This window comes from Salminus brasiliensis, chromosome 20 (genome assembly GCF_030463535.1).
Source record: "Salminus brasiliensis chromosome 20, fSalBra1.hap2, whole genome shotgun sequence".
NCBI classification, from domain to species: Eukaryota; Metazoa; Chordata; class Actinopteri; order Characiformes; family Bryconidae; genus Salminus; species Salminus brasiliensis.
The window spans coordinates 11,200,162-11,214,095 of NC_132897.1; the positions used below are offsets into that span (position 1 = coordinate 11,200,162).

Here is a 13,934-nt window from a genome sequence, read left to right on the forward strand (position 1 = left end):
TATGTGCCGGTTAGTTTATTGGCTGCTTTAATATGTGCCGGTTAGAGCACTGGCTGCTTTAATATGTGGCGGTTAGTGCGCTGGATGCTTTAATATGTGGCGGTTAGTGCGCTGGCTGCTTTAATATGTGCCGGTTAGTGTGCTGGCTGGTTTAATATGTGGCGGTTAGTGCGCTGGCTGCTTTAATATGTGCCGGTTAGTGCGCCGGCTGCTTTAATATGTGGCGGTTTGTTTATTGGCTGCTTTAATATGTGCCGGTTAGAGCACTGGCTGCTTTAATATGTGCCGGTTAGTGCGCTGGCTGCTTTAATATGTGGCGGTTTGTTTATTGGCTGCTTTAATATGTGCCGGTTAGAGCACTGGCTGCTTTAATATGTGCCGGTTAGTGCGCTGGATGCTTTAATATGTGGCGGTTAGTGCGCTGGATGCTTTAATATGTGGCGGTTAGTGCGCTGGCTGCTTTAATATGTGCCGGTTAGTTTATTGGCTGCTTTAATATGTGCCGGTTAGAGCACTGGCTGCTTTAATATGTGGCGGTTAGTGCGCTGGATGCTTTAATATGTGGCGGTTAGTGCGCTGGCTGCTTTAATATGTGCCGGTTAGTGTGCTGGCTGGTTTAATATGTGGCGGTTAGTGCGCTAGATGCTTTAATATGTGCCGGTTAGTGCGCTGGCTGCTTTAATATGTGGCGGGTAGTGCGCTGGCTGCTTTAATATGTGGCGGTTAGTGCGCCGGATGCTTTAATATGTGGCGGTTAGTGCGCTGGATGCTTTAATATGTGCCGGTTAGTGCACCGGCTGCTTTAATATGTGCCGGTTAGTGCGCCGGCTGCTTTAATATGTGCCGGTTAGTGCGCCGGCTGCTTTAATATGTGGCGGTTAGTGTGCTGGATGCTTTAATATCTGGCTGCTTTAATATGTGGCGGTTAGTGCGCTGGCTGCTTTAATATGTGGCGGTTAGTGTGCTGGCTGCTTTAATATGTGGCGGTTAGTGCGCTGGCTGCTTTAATATGTGCCGGTTAGTTTATTGGCTGCTTTAATATGTGGCGGTTAGTGCGCTGGCTGCTTTAATATGTGCCGGTTAGTTTATTGGCTGCTTTAATATGTGGCGGTTAGTGCGCTGGATGCTTTAATATGTGGCGGTTAGTGCGCCGGCTGCTTTAATATGTGGCGGTTAGTGCGCCGGCTGCTTTAAGATGTGCTGGGTGATGTTCTGGCTGCTGCAATGTTCTGAGGGCACTAATTTTATATGTAAAATATGTTTAAATGAAATCTAATAGCGGTGTTCATGGACTGCTCTCATGCATGCCAAAAAGGGTTCCGCGTTACCCTAAACTGTCCACAGTGGCAGGACACCTTCACAGTCTTGTGGAGGCCATGCCTCAATTGGTTAGAGCTGCTCTGACTGCACAAGGAGAACATATACAATACAAGGCAGGTGTTTTTCATGTTATGTCTTATGTCAGAACTAAACAACAAATAAAAACACAGAGACTCATTTGAGTTTACTTCACTTTTATTTTTGACAGGTCAATTCTGTGTGAAACGTACCGTTTACATGTATAAAAACTAGAAGCTCTTTCCTTTTTTTGTTTTAAATTCAACAGCTGAACACATTTGATCATTGTGTTTGATAATCCCTCACTAATTTAAGTAGTCTGCACTGGAACTCACAGTCTTGTCAAATTAAACACAACAAAAACAACCACCATCATCACCACCACCACTTCAGTTCCCTCCTCTGGACGAACTTTGTCTGAAGCCTTCAGGCCACTTGAGAGTCAGTAGGTATAAACAAACATTATTGCCTGGCTCAGGCCCACCCTGCAGTTCTCCTAAAATTGCAGTTGCAAGTGCAGGCCAACCATAAATTACATCTAAAAACAAAACAAAGAAAACACAGCCCTCCAAACTAGGCACGATAAAGTTTGGCTTGAGAGTAATTAAGGACCTCAAGACAAATGCTTGTTTACAGATTAGAGAACAATCCCTGATTGGTTTCCTGTGTATCTACACCTCGTGTGTGTCGTTTACAGCAGTAGCACAATATACTAACAATGTGGCATCGGCAGTAGCGTGTGGCACTTCACAGATTCATTAAGAATAGGAAAGAGCATTTTTAGAGAAATACCACATGGTATAGGCAGCACACATCTAAATAAACAAAAACAAAAATCATTGTTTAATGTGGTTGTGCTTTTTTTGTGCTTTTATTTTGAAGGGAACCCTGATCGGTGAAACATGTTAGCCCCAATGTAGTGTACATCATGTCCAATGCTGTCAAAACATGTCCTACACTCATAAAAAAAAAGGAGTTATAGAGTGAAGGCAATGGTAAGAACCATGACTCCTCAAAGGACAGTTGTCTGAATGTGAAAAAATCCCTTAAGCATCGTTCTATAAAGAACCTTATGCTACCAAAACTGTTCCACTATTGTTAAGAGTCAAAGGAGCCTTCCTGCTGAGTGTATAAGCCAAGTAAAAAGACCAAAATCCTCCACTAGAACATTCTAAACAAAGGGGTTCTTTGAGTAATCAAAAATGAAGGTGCTTGAAATGGGACTTTGAATGATCCCATAGAAGTGATCTCACTTTTGGTCCATTAAGAACAAAGTTTGTAAGAGAGATGTGTGACTGGGAAATACCTTTAACCCCATAAGCCCATACTTTATCATGTTCTACATTACCGCCATGAATATCATCAATTTCATAGGCCCGAAAATGGAACCCTGTGGGACGCCACAAGATACGCTAAACCAAACTGTTATCAAATAATTTACATTCGTTTCTGGATTAGGATTCATAAAAGAACAATAAACCTAGGGTACAAGGGGGTTCACAGATAAAGAACAGCAAGTGAAGGCTTCTTGTACCTCTAAAAGGTTCCTCACACTTACATCTCAATTGCAAACAAACATGGTTTGTCACTGGCATCACTTAAAGAACCATTTGAAGCACCTTTACAATAGGGGAACCATCTACTATCATTATCACTCCATGATGGTAAAGTGTGTCTCTTGGGTAAGCTCACACTCTAGTTGAAGCCAAAAAGGCTTAATAAAATACACTATATGTTCAAAAGTTTGTAGACACCTGCTATTCCAGAATTGCTTTTGAAATCAAGGGTAATAATGGGGAGTTTGTGTATGCTTTGCTGCAGTAACAACCTCTACTCTTCTGCAGAAGGCCTTACACTAGATCTCACTAAAGCCCTCATGCCTGAAAGCCATCAAATCCCCACAGCAGTCCAGAGCTCCCAGCTCTGCATGGCTTTATACCCCTCTATCTACCAGATGGCATTAGGCATGATGATTTTAGACTTAGGCATGGCTGCTCCAGAACATCTTGCTAACTTGGCAATGCTTTTCTAAGGCAATTAAACAAGCTGTGTATGCTCAACTAAATGCCTGTGTCATTAAAAGGAGTGACTTCAGGAGTTCAATGAGTTAGTGGAACCCTTTTTGGTGTCACACAAAACATTTTTAAAAGGTTGTTTAAAAAACCATCTACAAGAGATTTTCCAGGATAACCATTTAACCAGGCAATACTAACTGCTATTTCAACATACATTGTTTCCTCTTTTTTAGGAGTGCAGATATTTAACTTCCCGTTTCTTGCTCAGTGGATGAGACAGAGCAATGAAATTTGATGCCTACACTGATTATACAAGTTGAATTTACATTATTCAAATGTGTCGGTTCCAAAGGAATGAAATATAAAACATCACAGTTATTTTGAGTATGTTCACTTAACTTGTGTTGATGTAATGTCTTTAATGTGGAACTGCTTTACAAATCTGAATTAAGCAAACTCAACACTGTTGCTAGTAGAGGAATTTTGAATTCTCATAATAATGAATAGTATTATTATTATGAATTGCTTGATTTACAACATATTTGAAAAGTACTGGGTGCCTTGGATTTAGTAGAACATCTCAACAATTAAGGTTCCCTTTAATAAACAAACCAACATTGCAGCATCATCATCTTTACAGAAGCCAGTGTTGGACTACAACATTCACTTATCCTGCAGTACTGAGATATGGGAATAGGTGGCATTATATTTGGCAACCCATCTCAATTTGCTTTGCTTTTTACTTTGCTTAAAAGAACCTCAGGATCTTAGGACGGCAAAGACCTACACACCCAAGTACACTCAAGATATCGCATCCTTTCAAATGCTGGCCCATCCCAGCTTTCACTTCCATTTCTAAAACTAAATATTATAATACATATGCCGGACACTAAGAGATTGGGAATGTGTCTAAAAATAGGAGCAACTTTCCTATTTGCTTTCCTTGATTTTGCCTGATCTACAGCCCGTGGTCTTACCAGATACAGTACCCCCAAAGTGTAAATTTGGAGGAACAATACACAGAAAAAAATGCATCAAGTACAACATCAAACTGATGGTAGACTCTTGCTGTTTGAGAATGTCTGTAGAACCAACCAAATTGCATTAAGAGTACTACCTTTGTCAAAGACTTCGGTTCAGCATGGTAGCATGTAGAGCTATATGGCTACCAGATCAAGGAAAACAGATAGGAGGACTTTAGTTGGTCCTTTCTTATTAATTAAGAGGTAACCGGTTATTCAAGTCACATATCATCACTCTCAGAACAAATGTTTCAATACGTCTTTTACACGGCATCAAAATGTCCATTCCATATGGTCCAAAATTACTAATACAAAGTTTTGTCCCAACAGCAATGATCTAAAAGTTCACTTCAGTATTAGAAAATGTCAAAATACATTACATATACTGACTACAGAATCTTTACAAATTCACTTACATATCCACTACTTTCATAGTCACATGTCCACAAGGCACAGGGATTGTGCACGACAGCTTCCTGCTCAATGGAATGGTTACAATTGAACAACTGAAGTATCTAGCTCTGGTATTCCCTTCACATCATCCCGACCACACGAAGTAGGCAATCTCATCCAAGTCCACTGGGTAGTCAGTAAGGTGGATGGGACCTTTGTCAAAATGTTCACCCTTGTAGCTCCTCCATCGGCCAGCTGGGAGGTAAATATCTCTCTCCTGCTTGCCTGGCTCAAGCACCGGGGCTACCATGAGGTCATCCCCTATGAGGAACTGGGAGTCAATCTTGTATGCAGCCTCATCGTCTGTAGCAATCCACCAAAGAGGGCGTATGATGGGATCTCCGGTGTCCAACACTTCACTGGCAAGTTCAAGAACTCGAGGAGCCACCAGGGTCTCGTGGAGTGCAGTGAACTTCTTGGCGATCTCCACAACCTCTTCATCGTAGACCCAAGGAGGTATAGAGAACTGCATAGCTGGCATGAACGCTGACAGCTCCAGCCAGCGGATGTAAAGTTCCCGGTCAGGAAGTCCCTGCTGTCCTTCGGTGCGGTTTGGGTAAGCATTTCCACCGATCATGTCTGGCAGAATGAACTGGTAGCCAAGAATGCTGACAGTAAGCACAGTTGGGATGATGGATTTGAGTCCCAGGTCATAGCCCCAGAGTGAGTCGCGGTCAATTATCCGAAAGAAGCAGGAAATGTTCTGGGATTGGTACCCTGAACGCAGCTCTGCACGATCGTTGAAGGGTATGGCCATCTCAGTGTAGCGGCGGGTGAACATGCTGGGATCGTGCAGGGGCACGAGGGTGCTAAACTGTTGAGGCAAATAGCTAGTCTCCCCGGCATCAAATTTAAAGGAGGCTATTCCGTATTTGTTCCTTAGGGTACGCAGGTGAAAGGCATACCATTCTCGGGTTTCTGGATTGGTAAAATCCAGGATGCCACCAATGCCGTTCCACCAGCGGATCAAGGCGGGTAACTCGCCGCTAGGTTCTCGCACAAAGAGTCCTCTCTCCACTCCAATGCCAAAGTTAGTGGAGTTATAGTTCACGAAAGGATGCGTCCACAAGGTCACCTTAAAACCATCATCCCTAAGTTTCTGGAACATATAAGAAGCATTGGGAAACTTGTCCGGATCAAATTCAAACTCTCCATAGCCACTAGTATACCGATCATCTAGTTCTAGATGACTCCAGTTGAAGCCGTGCTTTCGTATGTCTGAGGCATACATGAGTAGCTTTTCCTGGTTTACTGTAGTCTTGTGCAAGGCCCAAGTGGACCAAATGGGCTGCCTAAAAACCGTCTCGGAAGGTACTTTATTTGGCTTGTTAAAATAACGACGGACCATGTACTTATGAATGGAAGTAACATCATAACCAACACAGACACGGTAGCTCAACTCAGCACGAAGAGGCTGTCCAGGGTCTGGCTTGTAAGGGCTGTTGTCGTACCGTGCCTGGAATCGCAGGGTTTTGCCATTCTCATCCCAGCCCAGATGGAAGGGGACAGAATCATTGATTTTAATAGCAGTTGCATTGGAGGAGAGCCAGTAACGCTCCAGGATGCTACCAAAGGCTTGTCTGTTCGAATTAACGTTGCTTGTGATGAAGGGTTTGGGTTCCTGGTTTCCCGCGAAAACAATAGGCCAGTGCTGGGACCAGGTCTCTGCCCCGCCGTACCAATGTGACCCGTTATAGGCCATGGCGTGCTCTACAGCACGGTATGCTTCAAGCTCTTCCCATCGCACACGATAACACATCACCGTGTCCTTGGGTTTCACTGTCTCAATGAAGAAATTGAGCTTCCCTGCACCGGATCGGCTGCAGCTCAGAATTCTGCCCTCCTTTGAACAGGAATCCAGATCAAGAGAGCCTGATCTGAAATAAACAATTCAATGAACAACCAAACAAGCAATTCAAGTTTGAGCTTTAATGGGCATGCTAGAATGCCCAGAAATACAGCCGGTGGAGGACTGGATAAGTTATATAGCTGCATTTTTTTTGGACTTGAAGATTTCTTACTCTTTATAACCAGGAAACACTGGTAAGCATTGGAACCATGCTTAATTAACAGCAAAACAGCATCACTCAACTTTTCACTACTACTACTACTACTAGTTCCTATGTGTAGTTTTCATCAAAACTGTTCCCTTTTCTCTCAATTATTTAAATTAACTGCCAATTAACCCACCCGCCTGAAACTTTGTAGTTCTATAGTTCCAGACTGCAGTCCATCTGTGTCTATGCATACTTTGTTTGACTCTTTTCACCCTGTTCTACAATGTTCAGGACATCACAAGACCACAGAACAGGTATTATTTGGGTGGTGGGTCATTCTTGCCACTGCAGAGACACTGATGTGGTGTGATGTGGTGGTGCGTTAGTGTGTGTTGGACTGGTACATGTGGATCAGACACAGCAGTGCTGTGCAATAATACCTGCTCTGTGGTGGCCCTGTGGCTAACAGTATGCAGAGAAATAGATTGACTACATAAGTAAGGGGAACTGCAGGACCAGGACTAGGAAACCACTGATCTTCAATTACATCACAGCTTCCAAGAAAAACACTATCCAGTGAATATAATCATACCTAAACGCCATTCGGAAGATGACAGCTCCAACTTGGTTGTGGATGACGAAGCCATCTTTACTGAGGTCTAGCAGTTCTGTCTTCAGCAGATCTGCCTTGTGTAATGAGGCAGAGTAATAGCACCAGGCCGCCACAGCTGCGATGACCAGCAGTGCGCCAATCAAGCCTGCTGCGATCATCCGACGGCCCTGCCGATCCACCCTCTTCTTCTTGGGAGGTGCGTACTGGCGCATGGCACTGAGGCCTACGTCCCCAACAGTGGCTGGAACAATTTGGTACATCTTTGCAACCTGCTAGAGATGCTCCCGCATTCAATCAAACTTTGTTCATCTGCCAGCGTAGCAGGTGTGCAGGCATGTAAGGCACATTACTCTAGCAGCAGCAGGGGAAGAGGTTTAGCTAACTTCGCCGTTTCTGTTTTAGCTCAGGAAAGCTGTGGATTCCTGAAATAGAAAACAAGAAACAATAGGAGCTTATTAGAGTCAGCGTAAAACAATACAATTGTATTAATAATTTGTTCTACACTAAATACAATTTGGTTAAATGTAACGTTCCCTGAAAAATGGTAGCATAAGCAATGACTAAAGCAAAAGGCAAATATTAAAGTTATGCAATTTTCTGCATATTATTATTATATGTTTGGTTTTGCAAGTGCAGCTTACAAGCAGTGAAAGCTTATCCAATTAGCACTGTACAAACCATTTGCCTGACACTATTTTGTACTGTTATCTATAAAAATGGAACAAACATATGCTGCAGAGCAATAATCAGCGGTACTTTTGCCAATGTTCACAGATAACAGTGTCAGAAACCATGTGGACAGGCCTGTTTGAGATCACTTAACAACTTGACAGAGGCAAATGCTTCATTACTTTGGCATGCAGTTACCTACATAACTACATTTGTGATATGGCAAAGGATTATCAATAATAATAATAATAATAGCTTGTATTTGTATTGTATCTGTCTTACACAAATGCAGCTCAACATGTACACACAGTAAAGTCACAGAAGTCAGTTTATGAAAAAACAAATGAATGTATGTTTCTTAGAATCATGCAGACAATACAATTAAAATTCCTCAAATTAAAGAAAGAAGTCTGTCAATGTACTTAATGTACTTAGTACACCCAGATTCATCCTCACTAGCTTCCTTCTCTCTATTAGCATTTGTCCCAAAACAAATTCTGCAGTTTTGAACTCAAGGTGAAGTAAAGGTTAGCTAACTAGTGCAAGTTGGCATATAAAAAAAGGCATATACACAAATGCATATACCCAAGAGGAGAAGTTAAAATGGTGTGGGGAACTGTGGAGGGTGTGGGGAACTGTGGAGAAGGTGAGCTAAATAACATACATTTAAAGGAACAGGCACATGAACAGGCCGATCGGGAACAGGGCTGAAAAGGGTGTATTCGTATGGGGAGGGATCGTATTTCATTACGATCCCAGAGAACTGTATTATGGAAAAATGATTTAATATTTGACATTTACGCAAATTTCTTTTCACGTTTCAGTTAACAATGGGTGTCGGGTTATTCACTGTAACAGTGCTGTCTGGCTCATCAGATGTATAAAGCTGAGTTTTAGCCTGTACAGCTATGAAAACTGACCAAGCCATCTGTAGTGGTCAAGTACTTTCTACCTGTTCAATAAGAATAAAACTACTTGGTTTGGCCACTTTAACAAAGTCTATCTGCTAATCCTGTGTGGTCAACATCATCAGAAGCAATACAATAAAACTACAACCAAAGTTTTAGTCAATACTTGCAAAAGGACATTACAGGCCTTGTCTACAGCATCTGCTTGCAGACTGTTACAGTGGCTCTCTGCACTTTGGAGCATGTATTGAGCATTTGTATTTCCAGCACATGATGTGGTCATGCATTAAGCACACCCTCATTGATTTATAGACGCCTGACACAAAGCGCTGCCTTGCTGCACACTGGCCTACAATTTCAGACAGAGCACAGAGAACACTAGAAGCATCCATCATCATAACATGCCATTATGTATCTCCTCCTAACTAAAAGTGTGCGTGGATTTGGGAAGAAGACTACTGGCAGGTTATGGCAGGAGCTTAACACACCCTTATCAGCATGTTTGCGCTAACTCAGCACAGCAAACACAATGTCAGCAAGTTTCACAGGAGAGTACCTCTTTTTTCCCACCCCAGAAAATAAGACACTGCTGCATTTTAAACATGTATAACCAGGGTTTAAGTAAACTCATGTACTAAAAGATCTAACTTTAACAAAAGAGGATGCAGAGACAACCATATACTAACAGTTCTAATGACACATCTATAACCAGTGGGTTTGGAGGTGGGTAGAAACCAGTTCACGTCATTCTGTCATGAAGTCGAGAACAATGTTGCTGGATTTGTCCTTTCCTGAGTATTTTCAGATCAGAAAACTTCTTTTCTACTCAAGTTCAATCATATGAAAAAATTAGGATGCCAACATTTAAATACAGGGACTCATGCATCTACAACCTTCTTTATGAAGGCCTCAGAGAACTCTTCAGATCTGGCCATGGGGATCGGCATCACTTACTTCAACCATCAAGAGCAAACCAAACTAAACAACTGTGGTTTAAATAAGACAGGCTCTTCCATAATCCTCTCTAACCATGTTGTAATCCTCTGCAGATGCTGTGCTGCACCCGGTTCTAATTTTACACATTTAAAGTATTAATAAATGTGAGGGTGTCAGAACTTTTTCCTCACGAGAAATGTGAACAATTGCATTTATATTAATGATATTTTACAAATGACTTTTAAAAGACATGTCTTTAGTTATATTACCTTCATCTCTCAATGAAGATCACGTTTGCATATGTTTAAATACGCTCAAATAGGTTTTTATGGGGTGTCCTAAATATTTGTATATTTGTGAGGAATATAAACATGTTGCTCAGATACATTTCGGTCAATAACACTTAGCCACAAAATCATTTTTTTGAGGTGACATAGGTATTGGTAATGCGGATCAGATATCTTAGTGTTAAAAAATAAATAAATAAAACTGATCACATCCTGTAACAAATTTAGTCTGAAATCTCTCTCTCTCTCTATATATATATATATATATATATATATATCGCTTACACACACACACTGCTGTGTTTCTTCTTGTTGGCTGGTTCAGTGTTGGAGTAGTGTGCTCACCATAAATAAAGAGCGTCTACTAAAACAGCTCATTGTAAAGCCTTAAATAAAGACATCATTTGACATTGAAGGCTTCAATACAGGTATCAGGACCCAAAAAGAAAGTGGGATGGTGACATTACAGTTTACCACGAGTTTGTTGAAGTAACAACACTTTTGCTTAAGTATAGGTTTAGGCTGATCTACTCACCTCTGGTCAACACACAAATCTCCAACGAACCTCACTGGGGTTAAGGTTAGGGTTAGGATCAGGGCTGAAGCAGGCATCAGGTTAACCTTAAGGCTGCATTAGGTTCAGCCCAGGCTAAAATAAAGGTCATATTTAATGGGATATCTGGAGGTGATGGCTTGCAAATAGCTACTGTGGGATAAAGCGGTAATACCACCAGCAGTTATCTTCCTCACTTTTCTTCACTTCAGATGCATTGTAGATGGACACAGACACGTCTTTCCCAGTTGGCCATGTCTTTATTTGGTTAATTATTAAATGAACAGTCTAAGGACGAACAGGGGCTGTAATCAGGGGTTTACTAGAGCTACCTTAACACCCTGGACTGCGACCTTTGTGCCCACGGTCAAGATGTACTACTGAGAAACTCGAGTTTTACTTTATACATAATATATACAGCATTCACACATAATACCACACACCTCTCCGGTGTGTCTGACTGCCAAACATAAGCGAAACACTGTAGAAACGACTCTGCCTTCAGAGTGCGGAGGCAGGGAGCAGGTCAGTGTGTAGCTACCAGGCTGTTCCAGTTGTTGTGCTAGGTAAACCCTCACATTTCTCTTTGTCTTTTAAAGCCCCAGAAACAGCTAATAAATGTACAACACGCTTCAAAATCAGTCAGAAAGAATACCTAAGCGATGTGCTTGAATAAAATACACATTTAGTTCAGGACTGAATGAATAATAAGGTACTCACCTTCAGATACAGCCTCCAGCTACAGCCGCTCAGCTGAACTGCTGCGTCTACTGCCAGGACAAGTTTGAGAACCGTCACGTGATTACAAAAAAAAGATGTTGCATTGTGGGAAATGTAGTGTTCTAAGACGCTGTGAGGTTTTTACATCGTCATCCGGGAAACTACGCTGCAATTAGAAAGTTTTTGAGACAGTACATTGATTATGGGATTGATTGTGTGTATTTTGTGTATGGGTCTGCCTCTATGTATTGTTTAGATTTTGTTGTTGGTCGTTTCTGAACAAACCTCACTTCATGGCAGCTACGTCCTCTTCCCATATGATGGCAGCATCTCGCCATTTTCAACCACGCGGAAAATCGCACGTGTGCGTGTGGGTCCATGTCCTGTGTACTAAATTATTGGGTGACATCATCACCAGTCAGCACAAATGAAACCTGCAATACTGTACAACAGTTCTGGGCACTAAAGCACGTCATTTAAACCTGAACAGATGCAGGCAAACAGAAATACAGTACAAAGTAATAAGAATTTATCATTTTGAAGAAGGTAGTTGAGATCCTGTGAGCCAGTTTGAAGAGTAAAGCTGGGTTCCATCACCAGTTCCCCTGATTTAACATAATAATGTTATAATTATTTATTAAACCAGGTGTTGGACTCTCATGAGGAGAGCTTTGGAGATGTTTGATGAATACAGTGAAGTAAAACCACGACTTTCTGTATTAATGTTGTTTGAACGTATTCTAAAACACTTTTACTTCTATTTTTGGTTGTATAGTTCACACATATTTACACCATGATTACTATATTATGATTATGATCAGAGCAGTACAACAGTATAGATGGTTTGGTAACTTTTATCAATAATTTATAAATAGTTCTGACCAGAGGAGGGTGGGTCGGGTCCCCCTTGTAAGTCTTGGTTCCTCCCAAGGTTTCTTTCTCCGGCTCTGAGGGAGTCTTTCCTTGCCACTGTCGCCATTGGCTTGTTCACTGGGGGTCTTGGATCCTTCATGTCTTCTTACGTTATTTCTTTTTTTACTGTCTTTTACTAATTACTAATTATGTAAAGCTGCTTTGTGACGACAACAGTTGTAAAGAGCTATACAAATAAATTTGACTTGACTTGACATTTTTTAAGGCTGTATTTGTTTTTGTTTTTTTCAGTGAAGTCCTTTTACTTGCTTACTAATTAGTGTTATGCATGGCGTCCATACAGTCAGGTAGGGATTACACCACATTTTCACAGGTGCCCACAACTTTTGCACAGTACTGTTTATGAACCACTGCATTTCAAAGTAGTCTTGATGGCTTTAAGTCAGTGTTTATTTCTCATTTTCATGTAAATCTATAAAAAATAATCAGAGAAAAATACCTTTGGTATAAAATTTCCAAACTGACTTGTAAGTCATTACCCGATGTGATCACTGACCATACAAAAAAAAACAAAACAGACAATTCATTTTGTTCTGCATAAATACAATGTGTCCATATCAAATAATTGTACTTGTGATTTTATAACATAGCAAACATAGCATAACTTTCACCTCAGCAACAATCACACCTTTAGCAATCACAATTGGGACTGATAAAGGCAGAAGGCTGGGTAACGTCAACACAGAAAAATCACTGAAACTGAAAAGCATGTTGAATTTTTGGTAACCGTTAAGCAAGACACAGAAAACAAGACCGTGGCTATGTTTTCAGCTAGTCATCGTTTATCTCCCATCGGAGAGGAACAATGAAATGTGTATCTCTTAGCTTTGTCATGCATAGTAAAAAAAATGCTTTTTTCATACTCCTTAACACAAACCCTCTCCCTGTACACACACAGACACAAACACACATCAATATTCCAGTGCCTTGCTCAGTACTCAATCTCATTGAAGTTTTCAGAGAAGCCAGAGTATGAGATGCTGTCTCCAGGATCTATGGCAGGAGAGACAGAGAGAGGTGAGACACATTAGCTCTTCTGTAAGAACTCTCGTCTTAGTTCTTAAACATGACTGAACCTCCCTATTCATACAGTAAACATACCAATCAGCCATAACATTAAACCACCTGCCTAATGTTTGAAGGTCCCCAAAGGGTGCCATAACAGCTCTGCCCCCTAGAGGTATGAACTCCACAAGACACAGCCAGCATTGACTCTTTAGGCCTCAATGATCCTGCTGCTGGTTCACTGGTTGTCTTTCTTTGGACCAGTTTTGGTAAGTTGTGACCACTGCATACCAGAAAAAAACCCCACAATACCTGCCTAATGTTTTGGACAATATAAGTTAAAAGTCAACACAGTGGCACCAATATAACCGTATTCTTTTAAATTAGAGAGACCTGCAGTACTAATACCAAGATGCATGTGTTTCTCCCTGTCTGTTTTCCATGGTAACTACACCCTTAAAAAGGGATCTATATGGATCCATGAC

General features: G+C 41.3%; 2 protein-coding genes across 3 annotated transcripts in view; both read right to left on the minus strand.

The window, feature by feature from the left end:
- Positions 1-1,508: 1,508 nt before the first annotated feature.
- On the minus strand, positions 1,509-11,563 carry LOC140542246 (myogenesis-regulating glycosidase). The gene is made up of 3 exons (XM_072665148.1): positions 11,512-11,563; positions 7,418-7,860; positions 1,509-6,705 (listed from the first exon to the last, which is right to left on the minus strand). Exons 2-3 carry the CDS (start codon positions 7,696-7,698, stop codon positions 4,914-4,916), a joined length of 2,073 nt encoding a protein of 690 aa, XP_072521249.1. The 5' UTR covers positions 7,699-7,860; positions 11,512-11,563; the 3' UTR covers positions 1,509-4,913.
- A 1,249-nt stretch (positions 11,564-12,812) lies between these two features.
- mamdc2a (MAM domain containing 2a) overlaps positions 12,813-13,934 on the minus strand; it is a 30,683-nt gene continuing 29,561 nt past the window's right edge. For both annotated transcript variants that reach the window (XM_072664648.1, XM_072664649.1), the window contains one exon: positions 12,813-13,437. In XM_072664648.1, the coding sequence (XP_072520749.1) occupies positions 13,376-13,437 (62 nt within the window). In that variant the 3' untranslated portion in view covers positions 12,813-13,375. The remainder of the gene's footprint in view (positions 13,438-13,934) is intronic.